This window comes from Podarcis gaigeae, assembly GCF_964106915.1.
Source record: "Podarcis gaigeae genome assembly, chromosome: 8".
Lineage (NCBI taxonomy): Eukaryota > Metazoa > Chordata > Lepidosauria > Squamata > Lacertidae > Podarcis > Podarcis gaigeae.
The window spans coordinates 40,581,677-40,595,330 of record NC_139684.1 but is presented as its reverse complement, the minus strand read 5'-3'; the positions used below and the strand labels follow the sequence as shown (position 1 = coordinate 40,595,330).

Here is a 13,654-nt window from a genome sequence, read left to right as displayed (position 1 = left end):
CTTTTCATCAAGTCCTCCCTGCTGCTCCTCCAAAAATGGGGAGAATCGTTTCTGCTTCCACTGGCCTTTTGAGTACTAATTATTACTTTCCTCACACTGCATAGATTTTCTACTGTAATCTATCCATCCATCCAAAAATGTAATATGTTAAGGAAAATTGTTGTGCAACCCCCCCCCCCATATTAGGAAAAAATGCATAATGGTGTGCATATGAGGAGAAATTCTCACAAAACTGCTGAAAAAATTCCATGAGGACTTTAAAAGAAAAAAAGCAAACTAATATGGAGAATTGAATTTAGGATTGGACAAAAATGAAAAACTGAGAGAAACCAGAATTGAGATATTTGCTCATTCCTACTTGCAGGAGGCTGGGGAAAGGACATGTTTTGATGCTCTACAACACACACACACACACACACACACACACACACACGGCTCCTGCTGCTTTTAACCTTTCCCGCTTTTAACCTTTCCCTCTCTGCTTGCAGTCCTGGCCTTGCTGGTGGCTGCGCTGGAGCATTCCCGCCGTCAGGCCTTCCACAAGGGTCTCCTGGGGGGCTCTCAGGATGACCTGAGGGACAACATCGTCAACTACAACGAACAAGGAGGCGGAGAAGAGGACCAGGTGAGACCCCAAATTATATGTGGGGGTGGGGTGGGAGAGCACGGCAGAGAAGGCAGCCTGAACAATCTATGATGGACTTAAAGAACTATGGAATTCCCTTCCGCAAGAGGCAGTGATCGCCAACTGGGTTTGGCTTTAAAAGAGGACTAGACAAATTCATGGAAAATGGAGACTGCCAATGACTGCTAGCCACAATGGCTGGTAGTAGCTCCATTGTTGGAGGCAGGAGGGCTCTGAATGCCAGTGGCCAAGAATTATGGGTGGGGAGAGGTGAGGTCCTCCTTACAGGTTTCCCATTGGCCATGGTGAGAACAGGATTTTGTATGCATTTTTGATTGGGGGTCTCCCAACTTGAATCCTCCCCTACTTCATCTGCCAGGCCCCAAGAGGGCCAGGAAGCCTTGTCTCTCTCTCACACACACATCATGGTTGTAAGGTCCCTCTTCCTGCCTTTCAGGATGCCTATGACCTCAACCAGCTGCGCAACCCCGACCTCTTCCCCCCACCATCTCTTCGGAGCAAGCCGCCGCACCGGAGGGACGCCCCCTACAGCTACGGCCTGCCTCAGTACCCCCGCCGGCTGCCTGCCTGCCCTTCCGACATAGAGGACTTCATCAATGAGGTACTGAAGAGACACATCAGGGGCTGGGAGGATGGCAGAGGCCAATTGGGGCAGAGCTGGAAGTGGGGGGGAACCCTCCCTGATTTTGGCCACACGGAGCTACCGCCTTCTCAGTTCGGTGCTGGCACAAGTTATCAAGAAGCTGCAGGGCCTGAAGAAGCAGGAGTGGGGAACCTGGCAAATGGCAGGTGTTGCCGAATTCCTGGCTCCCATCATCCTTGGCCTCTGGCTGTGCTGGGAATTGGGAGTCCAGCAATTGCTGCAGAGCTGTAGGCATCCTACCCTTGCGGAGCAAGAGGTAATGGCTAGGAAAAAGGAGGCCTGGCAAGTAGCTAGCCCTTAATGCAGGTTTGCACTTTTGGCTCCATGGGGGCTGCAACTAGAACTTTTAAATCTTATTTTTTTCATTTAAAAATTGTATATCCCACTTGTCACTACCCAAGTCTCAGTTAAGGGGAGAGGGTCCTTAGGATGTGGTTTGTCTTGGTAGTCCTCTGCTGAGCTCCCCTGCCTCTCCTCCCCCTGCAGGGCCTGGAGGCGGCCGACAGTGACCCCAGCGTGCCCCCGTATGACACGGCTCTCATCTACGACTACGAGGGCGAAGGCTCGGCCGGCGGCTCGCTCAGCTCCATCCTCTCCAGCTTGGCTGATGAAGACCAGGATTACGACTATCTCAACGAATGGGGTCCACGATTCCGGCGCCTGGCAGAGCTGTACGGTCAATAGTGGGGGTAGGGGGAAGATGGGGGGCGGGAAGGGGAGAGGAGAGGCAGTTCCAGCAGCCAAGTATGTGCTGGACTCTGCCAGCTGTGGACAGAGACCACACAGCCCAGTTACCCTCTTGGTCTTTGGCTGGCCCCACTGCCAGCAAACCCCCCTCCTCTCAGCAGCTGCTGCTGCAGTTATGGGGGTCACTTCCTGTTATGCCACCTACTTCCCCAGGCAGCCTTGCAGATAATAACCACTGCCCACTGTGGGGAAGGAGGGGCTCAGCGACCCTTAAACTCAGGTGCTCCAGGAAGTCAGCACCATTTCCTGGGAAGAGCCAGCCCAAAGCATGGAGGGAAGGCAATGCCAGTCACAGAGTCCCAGGCATAGATAGGGATGCGGCCCTTTGCTATAGGCCCACTGGCCATTCTCACCCAAGGCTCTGAGCACCCAGCAGGCAAGTGGGTGGAGCCAGATGATGACAACAACCTAGGTTGGGAAAATTGGGTAGGGGGGGAGAAGACCGTAGTAGGAGCCCCCGGATGAAGGGACCTCCACTGGGCTAGATGAGGGCTCTGGACCCCCCCACACTCCTTCCTGAGCAGGCTAAGGCAGAAGACTCAAGACACTTTGCTGGGCCCCAGCTGCACCCCTTAAGAAAGAGATCCAGGATGCTTTGGAGCAGTGAGGGGAGGAAGGGAAGGCAGCTGGAAATAAAGCAGTTGAAGATGGAGCTACAAAGGTGTCACACAGTTTTTTATTAGACGTGCTTGGGGGCACCAGAGTCTATAAGGCACTGAGGGTAGGGCTGCAGTGGCTCTTTCCCTGCGAGACAGAGTTGAGTCCAAAAAGCTGGCGCCCTGCAGGTGTTTTGGACTACAACTCCCATACTAGCCCCAAACATCTGGGGGGCAAGAGGCAGATGATCCTGTGTGACGGCCAGCCGCCCTCTGTGCTCACAGCCTCACTCCAGTTTTTAGGAACATGGTGCAGTCCTTCAACCGGGGCGGGGGGGGACTTAAACACCCTCCTCGCTGCCCCAAGGCATGCAGTCCAGTGGCCAGCAGGCCTCTACATCCCTTCCAGAGTGCTGTTGTTCCGGGAGCGCACCGGGAGCAGCGGTCTTGTTTGCCCAGAGCTGGCTCCATGGTGGGAGCCCAGCATCTTCTTGGTGGCTGAGACGAGGCGGGCGTAGCTGTCGGGGTCGTAGGGGCCAGCTGTGGAGCGGGTGGAGAGCAGCGGCAGGTGGTCCTTGTGGCGCTGGCGCTGACTGGAGCGGAAGAGCGGGGGCCGGTGCTGACTCTCCCCATCCTGCAGAGAGTCCGGAAGGGGCCTGCTGGTGCTCTCTGGGAGCAGCATGATGCTAAGCACCGACAGGATGGCGAAGGAGGCGAAGATCACATGGTGGAGGAAGAAGCCATGGCTGTTGTGGATCTCCATGAGTGGAGTGGTGGCCTGGCCCACCAAGCCAGCGGCCAGGATGAGGCCCAGCCCAGAACCCCTGCAGAAGAGAAAAGGGCAGCAGTGTTGGGAACAAGAAGTGCTGGACAGGGTGGGGGGGGGGTAGAAGAGAGGAAGTCCCGCCTGGCTGCATGAGGCACAAGCTCAGCAGCTAAGGACAGAGTGGGGCTCCCTGTGGGCCATGTCCAAGATCTTCCTCCCTCCCCCAAGCCCACTCCTCCTTTTTTAAAAAATGTAGTTTTTACTGAGGATTTTTTTGTGTTACAAAACAGATGCCCACTTCTCCTTTTAATGGCTAGTGCGGCTGTGTGAGAAACACACAAAGGAGCTGCCTTTGCCCAGGTCAGATCAGTGTCAAACTCTGGCTGGCAGCCTCTTCCCAGGGCTGGCCTCATGCCCAGGAAGGCTTTTAGCAGGCCTACAACCCAGTATCAGAGAATGATGACTGGAGCTTCAGGAGGGGCCCACCCAGTGCTAGAGAGCAGTTGCTTGGAATCCAGAAGTTCCCACATTCCACCCCAATGACATCTTAATTAGAGAGCTGCCACTGCCAGTGTATCTTCCTATATACATAAAAATGTAATGTCATCACACTGCTCCTGTTGGGAGGATTTGCATGGTTGGCAAGCAAAGCAAGCAGGGGTGCGAGCCCCTTGTAAGCAACACTCAGCCAGATGGACTAATGGTCGGACTCCGTAGAAGGCAGATTCCTGTATTTATATGACCTCCTGCATGCAAAGCAGATGCTCTACCACAGACCTACTTCTTCCCCAGTGGCAACCAGGGATTTAAATGTTCACAGGACCGGTCATTTGGGTAAGGCTTTCATCTGGGTAGACCTCTGCAAATTGGGCCTCTCCTGTTCCTTCCATCCCAACCCCCAGCCGAGATAATGCAGCAGTCACCCTCCCACTCTGGGTTCTGGGCCTGCCAGTCTATTATCATCCTCATTATAATTACATTTCTATACCGCCCTTCATCAGTGGAACACAGGGTGGCTTACAGTATACAGTCTAGGCCTTGTGTGCACATGCAGGGAGAGGAGAGACGCCTCACCTGACCACGGTGGGAAGCACCTCGCCGGCAAACAGGACGCTGAGGGCGGAAACAGCTTGTGACGCGAGGATCCCCAGGACAGAGAGCAGCACAATGAGCCAGGACATCAGGTCTAAGGGAGGAAGAATAGAGAGGCAGGCAGGCTAAGAAGGTCTGCCCAACTGCTAACGAAAGTGGATGGCCCAGAGAGGACTTCATAGAGCAAACCTTAGCACAGGAGAGGAACCCATGGCAGCCCAAAGCCACATTCCCTTCTGGGCTGCTTTCCAGGGGCCACATGCCAGTGCTGGGTGGGCCAGAGTAGGTGGAGAGACACATGCACATTTCCCCCTTTGGTGCAGTAGGCAGACTTCCCACACACTTGCCACCCCCCTCTCTGTCCTCCAACCAGGCAAACAAGAGGTCATGGAACTGTTCTAGCCAAGCAAACACACTGGGGAGCAGGGAGGGGTTTAAACAGGGCCAGGTGCACAGGCTTGGAGTGACACAGCTCCAGGCCCAAGGCTCCCAACCCCTGCCTTAGCAGGTAACTCGTGCAAGTGTGCCAAGCTGCATGTGCACGGATGAGGACGGCTCGTGGCAGCTTTGATCACTCTAAACCCAGCCAGGAGAAGAGAGCCTGGGTGGGGTGGGGGTCTCTTCTGGGAACCTGTGGTTTCCCCCCCCCCATATCACTTACACTGAGTCAAGGCCAGTAGCAGCAGCGAAGAAACGCCCGTCAGGATGGTGCTGAGCAGGAGGGCGGCGCGGCGTCCAAAGTGGTCCACGGTCAGGCACAGGAAGAGGAGCGCAACCGCCTCACTTGCCACCAGCAGGAAGTAGGGGAAGTAGAAGCCCGGTGCGTAAGAGGTCAGGTTGCGGGTGAAGCTGTGGCGGATCCCACTCCCAATGAACCTGGACGGTAGGGGAGACAGGAGGCGGGGGCAGAGAGATGATAAAATGCTCTGCAGTAACTCTAGGAGGATGGACCAGGGGTTAGAGTTTGACAGTATGAGCAGGGATATGGGTCCCGTGGGTCAAATAAAGAGGGTGGCACATGGTCCAGAAGTTCCCCATCCCTGCCCAAGAGGAGAAGTGATACTTGTGAATAACTTAGGATAGATAGCAAAGAGGATCAATGTATAGGTCTGTGAAGAGGCCAACTGGATGCCCCTGGGAAGCCTACTGGCAGCAGGGCGGGGAGACAGCAGCCCTCTTCCCACTGTTGCTCACTAGCAATTGGTACAGTATGCAAAGGTAGGCTGCCTCTGAATGTGGAGGTTCCAGGAAGACATTACAACTAATAGTCACTGCTGGGAGATTTCACCACCACAGCAACTTCAGAGTGGCTGCCGACACTTCCCAGCACAGCTCCCAGCTCCCACAACCAGTTCTCAAAGAACCCACAACACATCAGGCTCTTACGCAGTGAAACCCAGGATAAGGCTGTTCTTCCAAATGACCCGGGTGCGGAAGATCTTGCAGATGCTGTGGTACTGTGGCAGAGGGGCCCCTCCAGACAGGTTGTCCAGCTCTGGAGACGGAATTAAAAACATATTGTGAGACAACCAGCACCACTAATCCAGGAAACCCGCAGCATATATTTTTAAAAATTAACTGACATGAAGAACGTACATGCTGGGATTCAATTATATTCTCAGGGCAACTAACAGCAAAAACTTAACACAATGGAATAATCTCTCAACAATGCAGGAAAAACCACAGACCAAACAGCAAATAAAAATGTCAGAAGAATGAATTAAGAAGCCTTGAGATTTATTTACATTTTCAAGGTCAGTGGCAGGTGCCTAAAGGGCAGCCAAGAATCCTTGGGTGTGCCAAAGCCAAAAAGGTCCTCTTCCATCATTTCAGAGACATATGCGTGGATCCTCTTAGCTATCTGTCCTGAGTTGTTCACAAGTAATGCTTATCCTCTTGGGCAGGGATATACGATATCTTTATTGTCATTGTCCCATGCAGAACAATGAAATTGAAAAACTACATAAAAACACATAAAAACTACATAAAACTACTACAAAACTACATAAAACTACATAAAAACACATAAAAACTACATAAAACTACTACAAAACTACACAAAACATTCAAAAATCCCTAAAAACTCTGATGGGGACGGGGAACTTTTGGCCCATGTGCCAAATGTGGCCCAGGAGGCTGTTCCTGAGAAACCATCACCTACTTGCCCCACAACTGACATCATATGACACCACATATGCAACTTCCAAGGAACAAATGGGAGCTTAACGGGAGCTCCTGATTGTTCCTCTGCCGGAGGAACATCAGTGCACCTTGCTCCTCAGCAGGAGAAAGCTTGCACTGAAACTGCTGCTAAAATGGGAAAGAAAGAGACTCTCAAGTTTTCACAGTGGCTTCAGTGGAAAGTGCTGCCTGCCCCTGGAGCAAGCCCCTTGGAAGGGCTGCTGAGAATACACCTACAAAGAGAAGCCACTGTGATGTCAGGTAACTGATAGACAGCTCTGCTTCCTGTCAAATTTGGCCTGAGAGGGCAGTTACAGGGATCTGGCCTGCTTGATGGGTAGGGGAAAAGTTTCTCCAGCTGTGCTCTAGGCATGTTGGACTCCCATCAGCCCCATCCAGCATGACTAACACTCATGGGGGATGGAAGTCTATCTTCACCTGGAAGGTGACAGGTTCCCCATTCCCTACTCTAGGGGACCAAAAAACTCCACCCACATCAGAGAAACACATCCACCCATGTTGCAGCTTGCACACCTGCTTCTCTCACAGTGGGGCAAGAGGCATTGATCCCGAAAAGGCCATTGGTGCTTTTTCCAGCCTCCGATTGCATGGGGATGGCGTACCTTGCACCCAAAGTAACCTGGCAGGGCAGATATTCACCAGCCCCACCAACCTGCCCTCCCACCAACCCAGCATCCCGTTGCTCCAAGCCAGAAACTGACACAGCAGCAAGGCTTAGAGTGAGAGTCAAGCCTAGCCCTTCAGACCTCACCTGCAAACAGGTGCTCCCAAGTGTAGGAGTCATCCTCCAGGCGGATTCCATTGCCCTCGGCTAAATCGCGCAGAACCTGCTTGCCTTCCTCAAGCTGCTGAGTGGCCAAGAGCCAGCGGCCCGACTCAGGGGAGAGGGCAGGACACCTGCTCCGAAAAAAGAAGAACAAGCACCGCTGACATGACCGGTGGAATTCTGGCAGGCAGAGATGGAGCATAGCTGCTCCTTCATTCTGGACAGTGTATCCCCACATGGAGAGCAACTACCCAAAGCCCAAAGCTTGCTGGATATTCTTGGGAAACCCAGCCTCTTGGCTACAGGCTGCACACACAGGAGTAACCACAACCACACTGTGCAAAAATGAACAAGGCAAAACTTTCAGGGGAGAAGAGGGAGGGAGAATACAACCAAAAGTTTATTAAAAATCTAAAACATGTATTATTATTATTATTATTATTATTATTATTATTATTATGAATTTTGGTGGGGGGGGGGGTTAAAGCTGATGGTTGTTATGTTCCCAAGCATGAACCAATTCAGAAGAACTATGGGGGCAGGGAGCCTTGAGTGCATATGACATTGAAAACTCTCCTTAGGTGGTGTTTAAGGAAGTGTGGCTTGTGTGGTGAGAAGGGGGCTTTTCAGAAGAACAGTCAACTTGCCACATCTCAAGTAGTGAGGAACAGCTGAACTGTGCAGCCTTTTGCTGCTAGGTCAGTGAGCTATACTAATGGCCTCTGCCCGCCAACCAGAAAGTGTTTTAAAATCCCGAAGGAAGGGAGAGAGGGAGGAAAGGGTGAGGGAGTCATTTGTATTACATAACAGCAACTTGGGGTCCCCCCTTCCGGACATCCATTTTATTGGGTGTTCACGAGGATTTGTGCTCATCATGCTAACAGGACCATCACACCGGATCCCACACTCAATACTGTTTGTGCCTGAAGGTGTTTTGGAACAGTCACACTGCTTCATTTCCAAACAATGCATAGCCCTGAAATGTCTTATACCGCAAGTGTTCTGGTTTATTTTTTGCCCTGCTTTTGCTGCACTATGGCCCCTCTGGAGAGCAATAATGTGGCAGCATTGGGGCAGGATGGCAGAGAAAAATTAAGTAGATCAAACCTGCCACTGATGCACTACTATTATGTCAAAACATGTTGCAGAAGACACCCACAATACCACCTTTGTCTGGAGGGGCCCGTACCCTCTCCTGGTTTCAAACTGTGGACACTGCCTTTGTGCAGTACAGAGAGAAAGAAGGGGTAGTGTGCTTTTTAGTGCTTTCTTGTATGAATCCAGGGCCTCTCTCCTAAGTGTCCCAGCATGACTCTCCCTTTCCCTGCAATGTTTAAACATCCACTCCTTCCTCTGCAGTACACACCCCACATTGCTCAAGCCTAAAGGAAGCTGCTCCAAGTTGCAGCTGGATCAAGTGTGTTCCCTCAGCCCTTGAACTGAAGGGCTCTGCCAAGGGGGTTCTCTAGTGAAGAGGGTTTGCTCAGCACCAAACACACTCAGGCGGTGACCTCTGCAAGGCTGAGGAAGTGCCAAGTGGGCTGAGGCTTCAGAGTGGCTCGCAGCAGCACCCTCTGCTGCCTGGAAGGGTTGCAAGGAAATCTTGCAAAGGAGGTAGCATGTACAGAGCAGGAGTGGGGATGCATGTGCGGCAGCCGGCAGCCACAGGATAAGCGCTGCCCTCTGACCCCATCACCATTGGGCAAGGGTAGAGCCACCCCCATTCCTTTCCCACATTGGGTGTGCTGTACCACTGTTTTGTCTCCATTCAGTGGGAAATATTTGACAATGCACACACGTGCAATGCCACAGCGTAGTGTCAGCTGAAAGCTTTTTAGGGCACCAGGTTAGGGGATCTAGCAACTTTAACACAGCTCTTGGTGCTGCAGGACCTTTGTCAGATAGGCGTAGATTACTTATTCTGAGAAAGCAGGGCTGGGAACCTCAGGCTCAGGGACTGAATATGACCCTCCATTTGGCCCTCGTAACTCTCCCCAGGCCACACCCCTCACTCGGTCAACCTCAGGTCCTGAGTGTTTTTTGCCTGGTTGGAATGTGCCCCTGAACTCTGATAATGCCTCTTGCTTCCTTAGATGAAGGAAAGAGAGGGATGTCTGTACCAAAACTGGCCTACTGCACCAAATGTGTGTTGCTCTGCCTGTCTTTGCCTCTGTCTAATGTAATGTGGGCCTCAGAAGGTTGCCTAGAAGATAATGTGGCCCTTGGACTGAAAAAGGTTCCCTACCCATATTTTAAGGCACCAGGAGAATTACAGGGAGTTCCCACTCTGGGAAGAGTTTTCGCAAAGTGCGGCGGGAGCGTGAGAACCACACTGATCTCATTGACATGAGGTCCGCAGTGCTTGTTGTGCCTCTCATTTCAAGGAGTCCTGTGTCTCCATTGTAAGGCTTCCCACCCCCTTAGTATTCAGGGCTGAGAGGCAGACTTACCACCAGCAGGCAGCCAGGAGAGTGAGTCCCAGCACTATTGTCCCCTGGAGGATCCGCCACTCCTTGCAAGCCACCGCCAGCCCTGGCAAGAGCAGCTCCCCAGCCACCCAGAAGAAACCAGCGCCCATGGTGACTGCCAGGCGGTGCGGAGGGTCACACAACTCCAGCCCTGGGGAGGAAAAGCCAGTGAGAAACACAAGAAATGGAGACAGGGGGCAGAATGTAGAGGAGAGGTGCACATGGCAGGCAGAGTTTGCTGGTAGCCTGGGAGACACACGGGCCTCTGCTTTGGCAAAGATCCAGAGTTCCCAACCCATTATCTGAAAGCAGGGGCGACTGCAGAGGACCTAACAAGGATGAGAGGGCCACTCACTTGCAACATAGAGGGAGAGGAAGGTGCCAGCCAGCAGTGCCCCAAAGAGCAGCCGGGTAAGTACAAGCATAATGTAATTCACAGCCAGCGCCACGGCAATGCCCAGAGGGATGGAAAGCATCAAGGAGGAGATGAAAGTGGCCCGGCGGCCAAACCTAGAAAATCAAAGGAGGACAGTGAGTAAGGATGCAAAGTTGGGAGGGTTCTACAGGAGAGCCAAAGGCCCATCTAGTCCAGCATCCTGCTCTCAGCCAGATGCCCCAGTAGGAAGCCTACAGCTCTCACTGGCTGCATCTCTGCTCAAACACTCCAGCCCCCTGGGCAGAAGTGGCCAGTTCAGATACCAGTCCAGACTCAAGGGCGTCTGGCTTTAACTTGGACTTTTGAAAAGTCCTTTGCAAAAGCAATGTTATGGAACGGTGGAACTCACTCCCACAGGACATAAATCCATGGGCAATAAAGCTACCTGTGGCTACTAGCCACAATGGCTGTGCTCTTCCTCCATGGCCAGAGAAAATAATGCTTTTCAATGCCAGTTGCTGGAAATTGCAGGAGGGGAGAGTGCTCTTGTTCTCGGGTCCTGTTTGAGGGTTTCTCACAAGCACCTGGGGGGGCCACAGTGAAAACAGGATGCTGAACAAGATGCATGCTGGACTGGCCTCTAACCACTACACCACACTGGCTCCAATACAAAGTCAAACTGTTTTGTTGCTCTTGACTATTAGCATTGACTCAGAGCGACAACACTCTCTCCAAGGTCTCAAGAAGAGAAGAATCTTCCCTGCCACTTGCCATTTTATCATTAAAACAAAAACAACTGGAACTGAACCTGGGCACTACTCCATGCAAAACCAGTGCTCTACCACTGAGCATTACATTCACTTCCCTTGGGGATAAGAACATCCTGGTTCAACAAGACTGCAGAACCACAACACCATATAGTAGCTGTACACTAAGAGTGTACTGGGTTCGCTGGGACGCTAATTAAGAACATGGTAACAAGCTTCCAGTCCTCACTGAGGATTCACAGCATTCAGGCAAGGCTTGCTACAAACTCAAGGGAGGGGAAAGCAGCATTGTGATGGGGAAATATTTTACCTGTCACAGGCCGATCCAAAAGCCATGTAACCAATCAACCACCCCAGGAGGTGGGTGGTTTGCTCCAGGGGCACCTGCCAGTGGTTGGCACAGACCAAGTCCCACTAGAAGAAAAAGGGAGGAGACTTTTCAGAACCAGGAGGCTGGTGGTGTTGCCTGCCTTTAGGTCTTCTCATAGATATAGAGACATCCAGGGGCCACCCCCAGCCATAAGAAAATTTAAAAATAATGGCGCACAAAAGCGTTAAGCACAAGTTAACAACAAAAACCATCAAGCTGGTCTCTGACCGTAATAAATTTCATGTTCATGTTCAATAGAAATCATGGATTTTACCAAATGGCACCTCTTATTTGTTTAAATGCCTCCCTCACCCCCGCATAAAAACAAGCTGCAAAAAAAAATCAAATGCAGAAAAAGTAACAAGATAATTTGAAACCTAAAAATTAAAATTAACCCTAAATTTGAGGGCTACTTTAATCTGGAGGCCCAGGCCAAGCCCCTCCCCGCTCTTTACAAAATGTACAACAGCGAGAGGTTTTGCCTAGGTGTCATTTGGGCAGGTGGACCTGGGTCTCCCTCTTCCGTCCCCTTCCCAGGGCCACTCTGCACATCCTCAGAGGCACCCTTCTGACCCACGGACCTGCGTCACTACGGTGGAGAGGAGGCCGGCCTCAGGCAGGACGTACTCCCAGCCGCGGGTGCAAGGGCCGGTCCCGTTGGGCTCGAGGCCGCCCCCGGGCGGCGGGTAGCGGTAGAGCAGGCAATGGCTGCCGGGCGGGGTGGAGGCGTTGAGCATCTCGGGCCCGCTGGCGTTGCGCAGCTCGGGCGGCAGCAGCGCCGGGTCCGGGCGGCAGCGGTGCTGCGGGGTCGCGGCCAGCAGGAGCCCCGCGGCCAGGCCGAGCGCCAGCGGCACGTTGGGCAGCCACGAGGCGGCAGCCAGGAGCCGGGCGCGCCGCCCGAAGCCGCCCACCTGCCGCAGCAGCTGCCCGTCGAAGTCCATGCGCCGCGGGCAGGACGGTCACCTGGAGCAAAAGAGCAGCGCCGCCTGGCTGGCTGGCTAGTTAGGCGGCCGCGGTGGGGCGGGTGCTTAAGGAGGCCGGCCGGAGGGAGCCGCCCCCTGGGAGCACGGAAGGAGGAAAGGACTGGGGAGAGCACGGCGAGGTAGCGACCCTCGACGGTCCTCTCCCCTGTGCCGCAGCTCGCTTCCTCCCTCTCGGCCTGACTGCGCCAAGAAAGCCGTCGAGGGAAAGGAGGGCTGCTTTCAACTCCCGCTTTTTAGACGGCCCTCTCGCCGACGCAGACACAAGCCTTTCCTCCTCCTCAGCGCCGCCTACTGGTTCTCGTCCGCCCCGTCGCGTAAGGACACCAAGCAGGCGTACCGGGTGGATTCTTCAAAGGATTCCGGACACGTTTCCCTAAGATTTGCCTGTTGATTTACGTGAGAAAATAAGGTGATGGGTTGGCAACATATATTCGCATAATAAAATTTGAAAGCGGTTTACAAAAAGGATAAAACAATAAAATTATCAGTAAAAAAAACCCTGTTAAAATTACTATATTATTCAAAAATAATTAAAATAAACGATAAACTAAAAACAAAAACAAAACACAAGATTAAAGCACATTACCACATTCTGCATGTCTGGGTAGATTTGCCTAAACAACAAAAATATTTTAGCAGGTGCCCAAAAGAGTCATTGAAGACACCTGCCTGATTGTGATAGGCAGGGAGTTCCAAAGTGTGAGTGCTGTAGGCAAAATAAAAGCCTTTTCTCCCTTCAGAAGCAGGAGGGAGATTGAGGATCATTGCAGAAGTCCCACCCCCTTAGATCAAGAGCCTGGCTGGAGCAGACTTTTTGGGGGGAGCCATCCAGGCCAGTATTGTATCCTGGATCCTAGAAGGAGAGGCCAGGCAGATTCCTCTGCAAAGCTCACCCACCAGCCTTGCAAATTACTGTGTGTGTGTGTCCAGCATTCTTCCTTTGGACATTGTGGAGGATACAGTGGGCTGCGTCTGATAAAACAGGCTGCAATCCACTAAAGTTTAAGCCAAAGCAGGTAGCCTTTAAGGCAATTCCACAAGACTCTTTGTTGTCATTGATCCTGTGAGAGTAATGATAATACACTTTTTAAACCACCCTTCAACCAAGTTTCCTTAGGCACCACCAGCTTCTGACTCATATAGGAACCAAAGCTGCCTCTTGGGTGTGCTGCTGCCCTGAAGCTGGATCAGACTAAACTCCCATCTAGCCCACCCCACCCCCCCTTCTTCAG

At 52.4% G+C, this 13,654-nt stretch overlaps 2 protein-coding genes across 4 annotated transcripts in view; one reads left to right on the top strand and one right to left on the bottom strand.

Annotated features, from left to right (window-relative positions):
• Positions 1–2,696, top strand: part of CDH15 (cadherin 15) — a 20,875-nt gene extending 18,179 nt beyond the window's left edge. For both annotated transcript variants that reach the window (XM_083754523.1, XM_083754524.1), the window contains exons 12-14: positions 489–625; positions 1,083–1,247; positions 1,776–2,696. In XM_083754523.1, the coding sequence (XP_083610649.1) occupies positions 489–625; positions 1,083–1,247; positions 1,776–1,973 (500 nt within the window). In that variant the 3' untranslated portion in view covers positions 1,974–2,696. The remainder of the gene's footprint in view (positions 1–488; positions 626–1,082; positions 1,248–1,775) is intronic.
• Positions 2,693–13,654, bottom strand: SLC22A31 (solute carrier family 22 member 31). 2 transcript variants are annotated; one of them, XM_083754559.1, is made up of 10 exons: positions 13,092–13,654; positions 12,021–12,806; positions 11,380–11,483; positions 10,282–10,436; positions 9,909–10,077; positions 7,444–7,589; positions 5,877–5,985; positions 5,152–5,366; positions 4,473–4,584; positions 2,693–3,456 (listed from the first exon to the last, which is right to left on the bottom strand). In XM_083754559.1, the coding sequence occupies exons 2-10, from the start codon at positions 12,378–12,380 to the stop codon at positions 3,027–3,029; spliced, it is 1,800 nt and encodes a 599-aa protein (XP_083610685.1). In that variant the 5' UTR covers positions 12,381–12,806; positions 13,092–13,654; the 3' UTR covers positions 2,693–3,026. The 2 variants fall into 2 exon arrangements, with proteins under 2 accessions (XP_083610685.1, XP_083610684.1); XM_083754558.1 differs by having other exon boundaries at positions 12,021–13,654.

Coding starts and splice junctions, on each gene's coding strand:
- SLC22A31 (XM_083754558.1), bottom strand. CDS start 12,380: ATGGACTTCGACGGGCAGCTGCTGCGGCAGGTGGGCGGCTTCGGGCGG. Junction 10,078..10,281: donor CCTCTCCCTCTATGTTGCAA/GTGAGTGGCCCT, acceptor TTTCCTCCCCAG/GGCTGGAGTTGTGTGACCCT. Junction 4,585..5,151: donor GCTACTGGCCTTGACTCAGT/GTAAGTGATATG, acceptor TTCCTCCCTTAG/ACCTGATGTCCTGGCTCATT.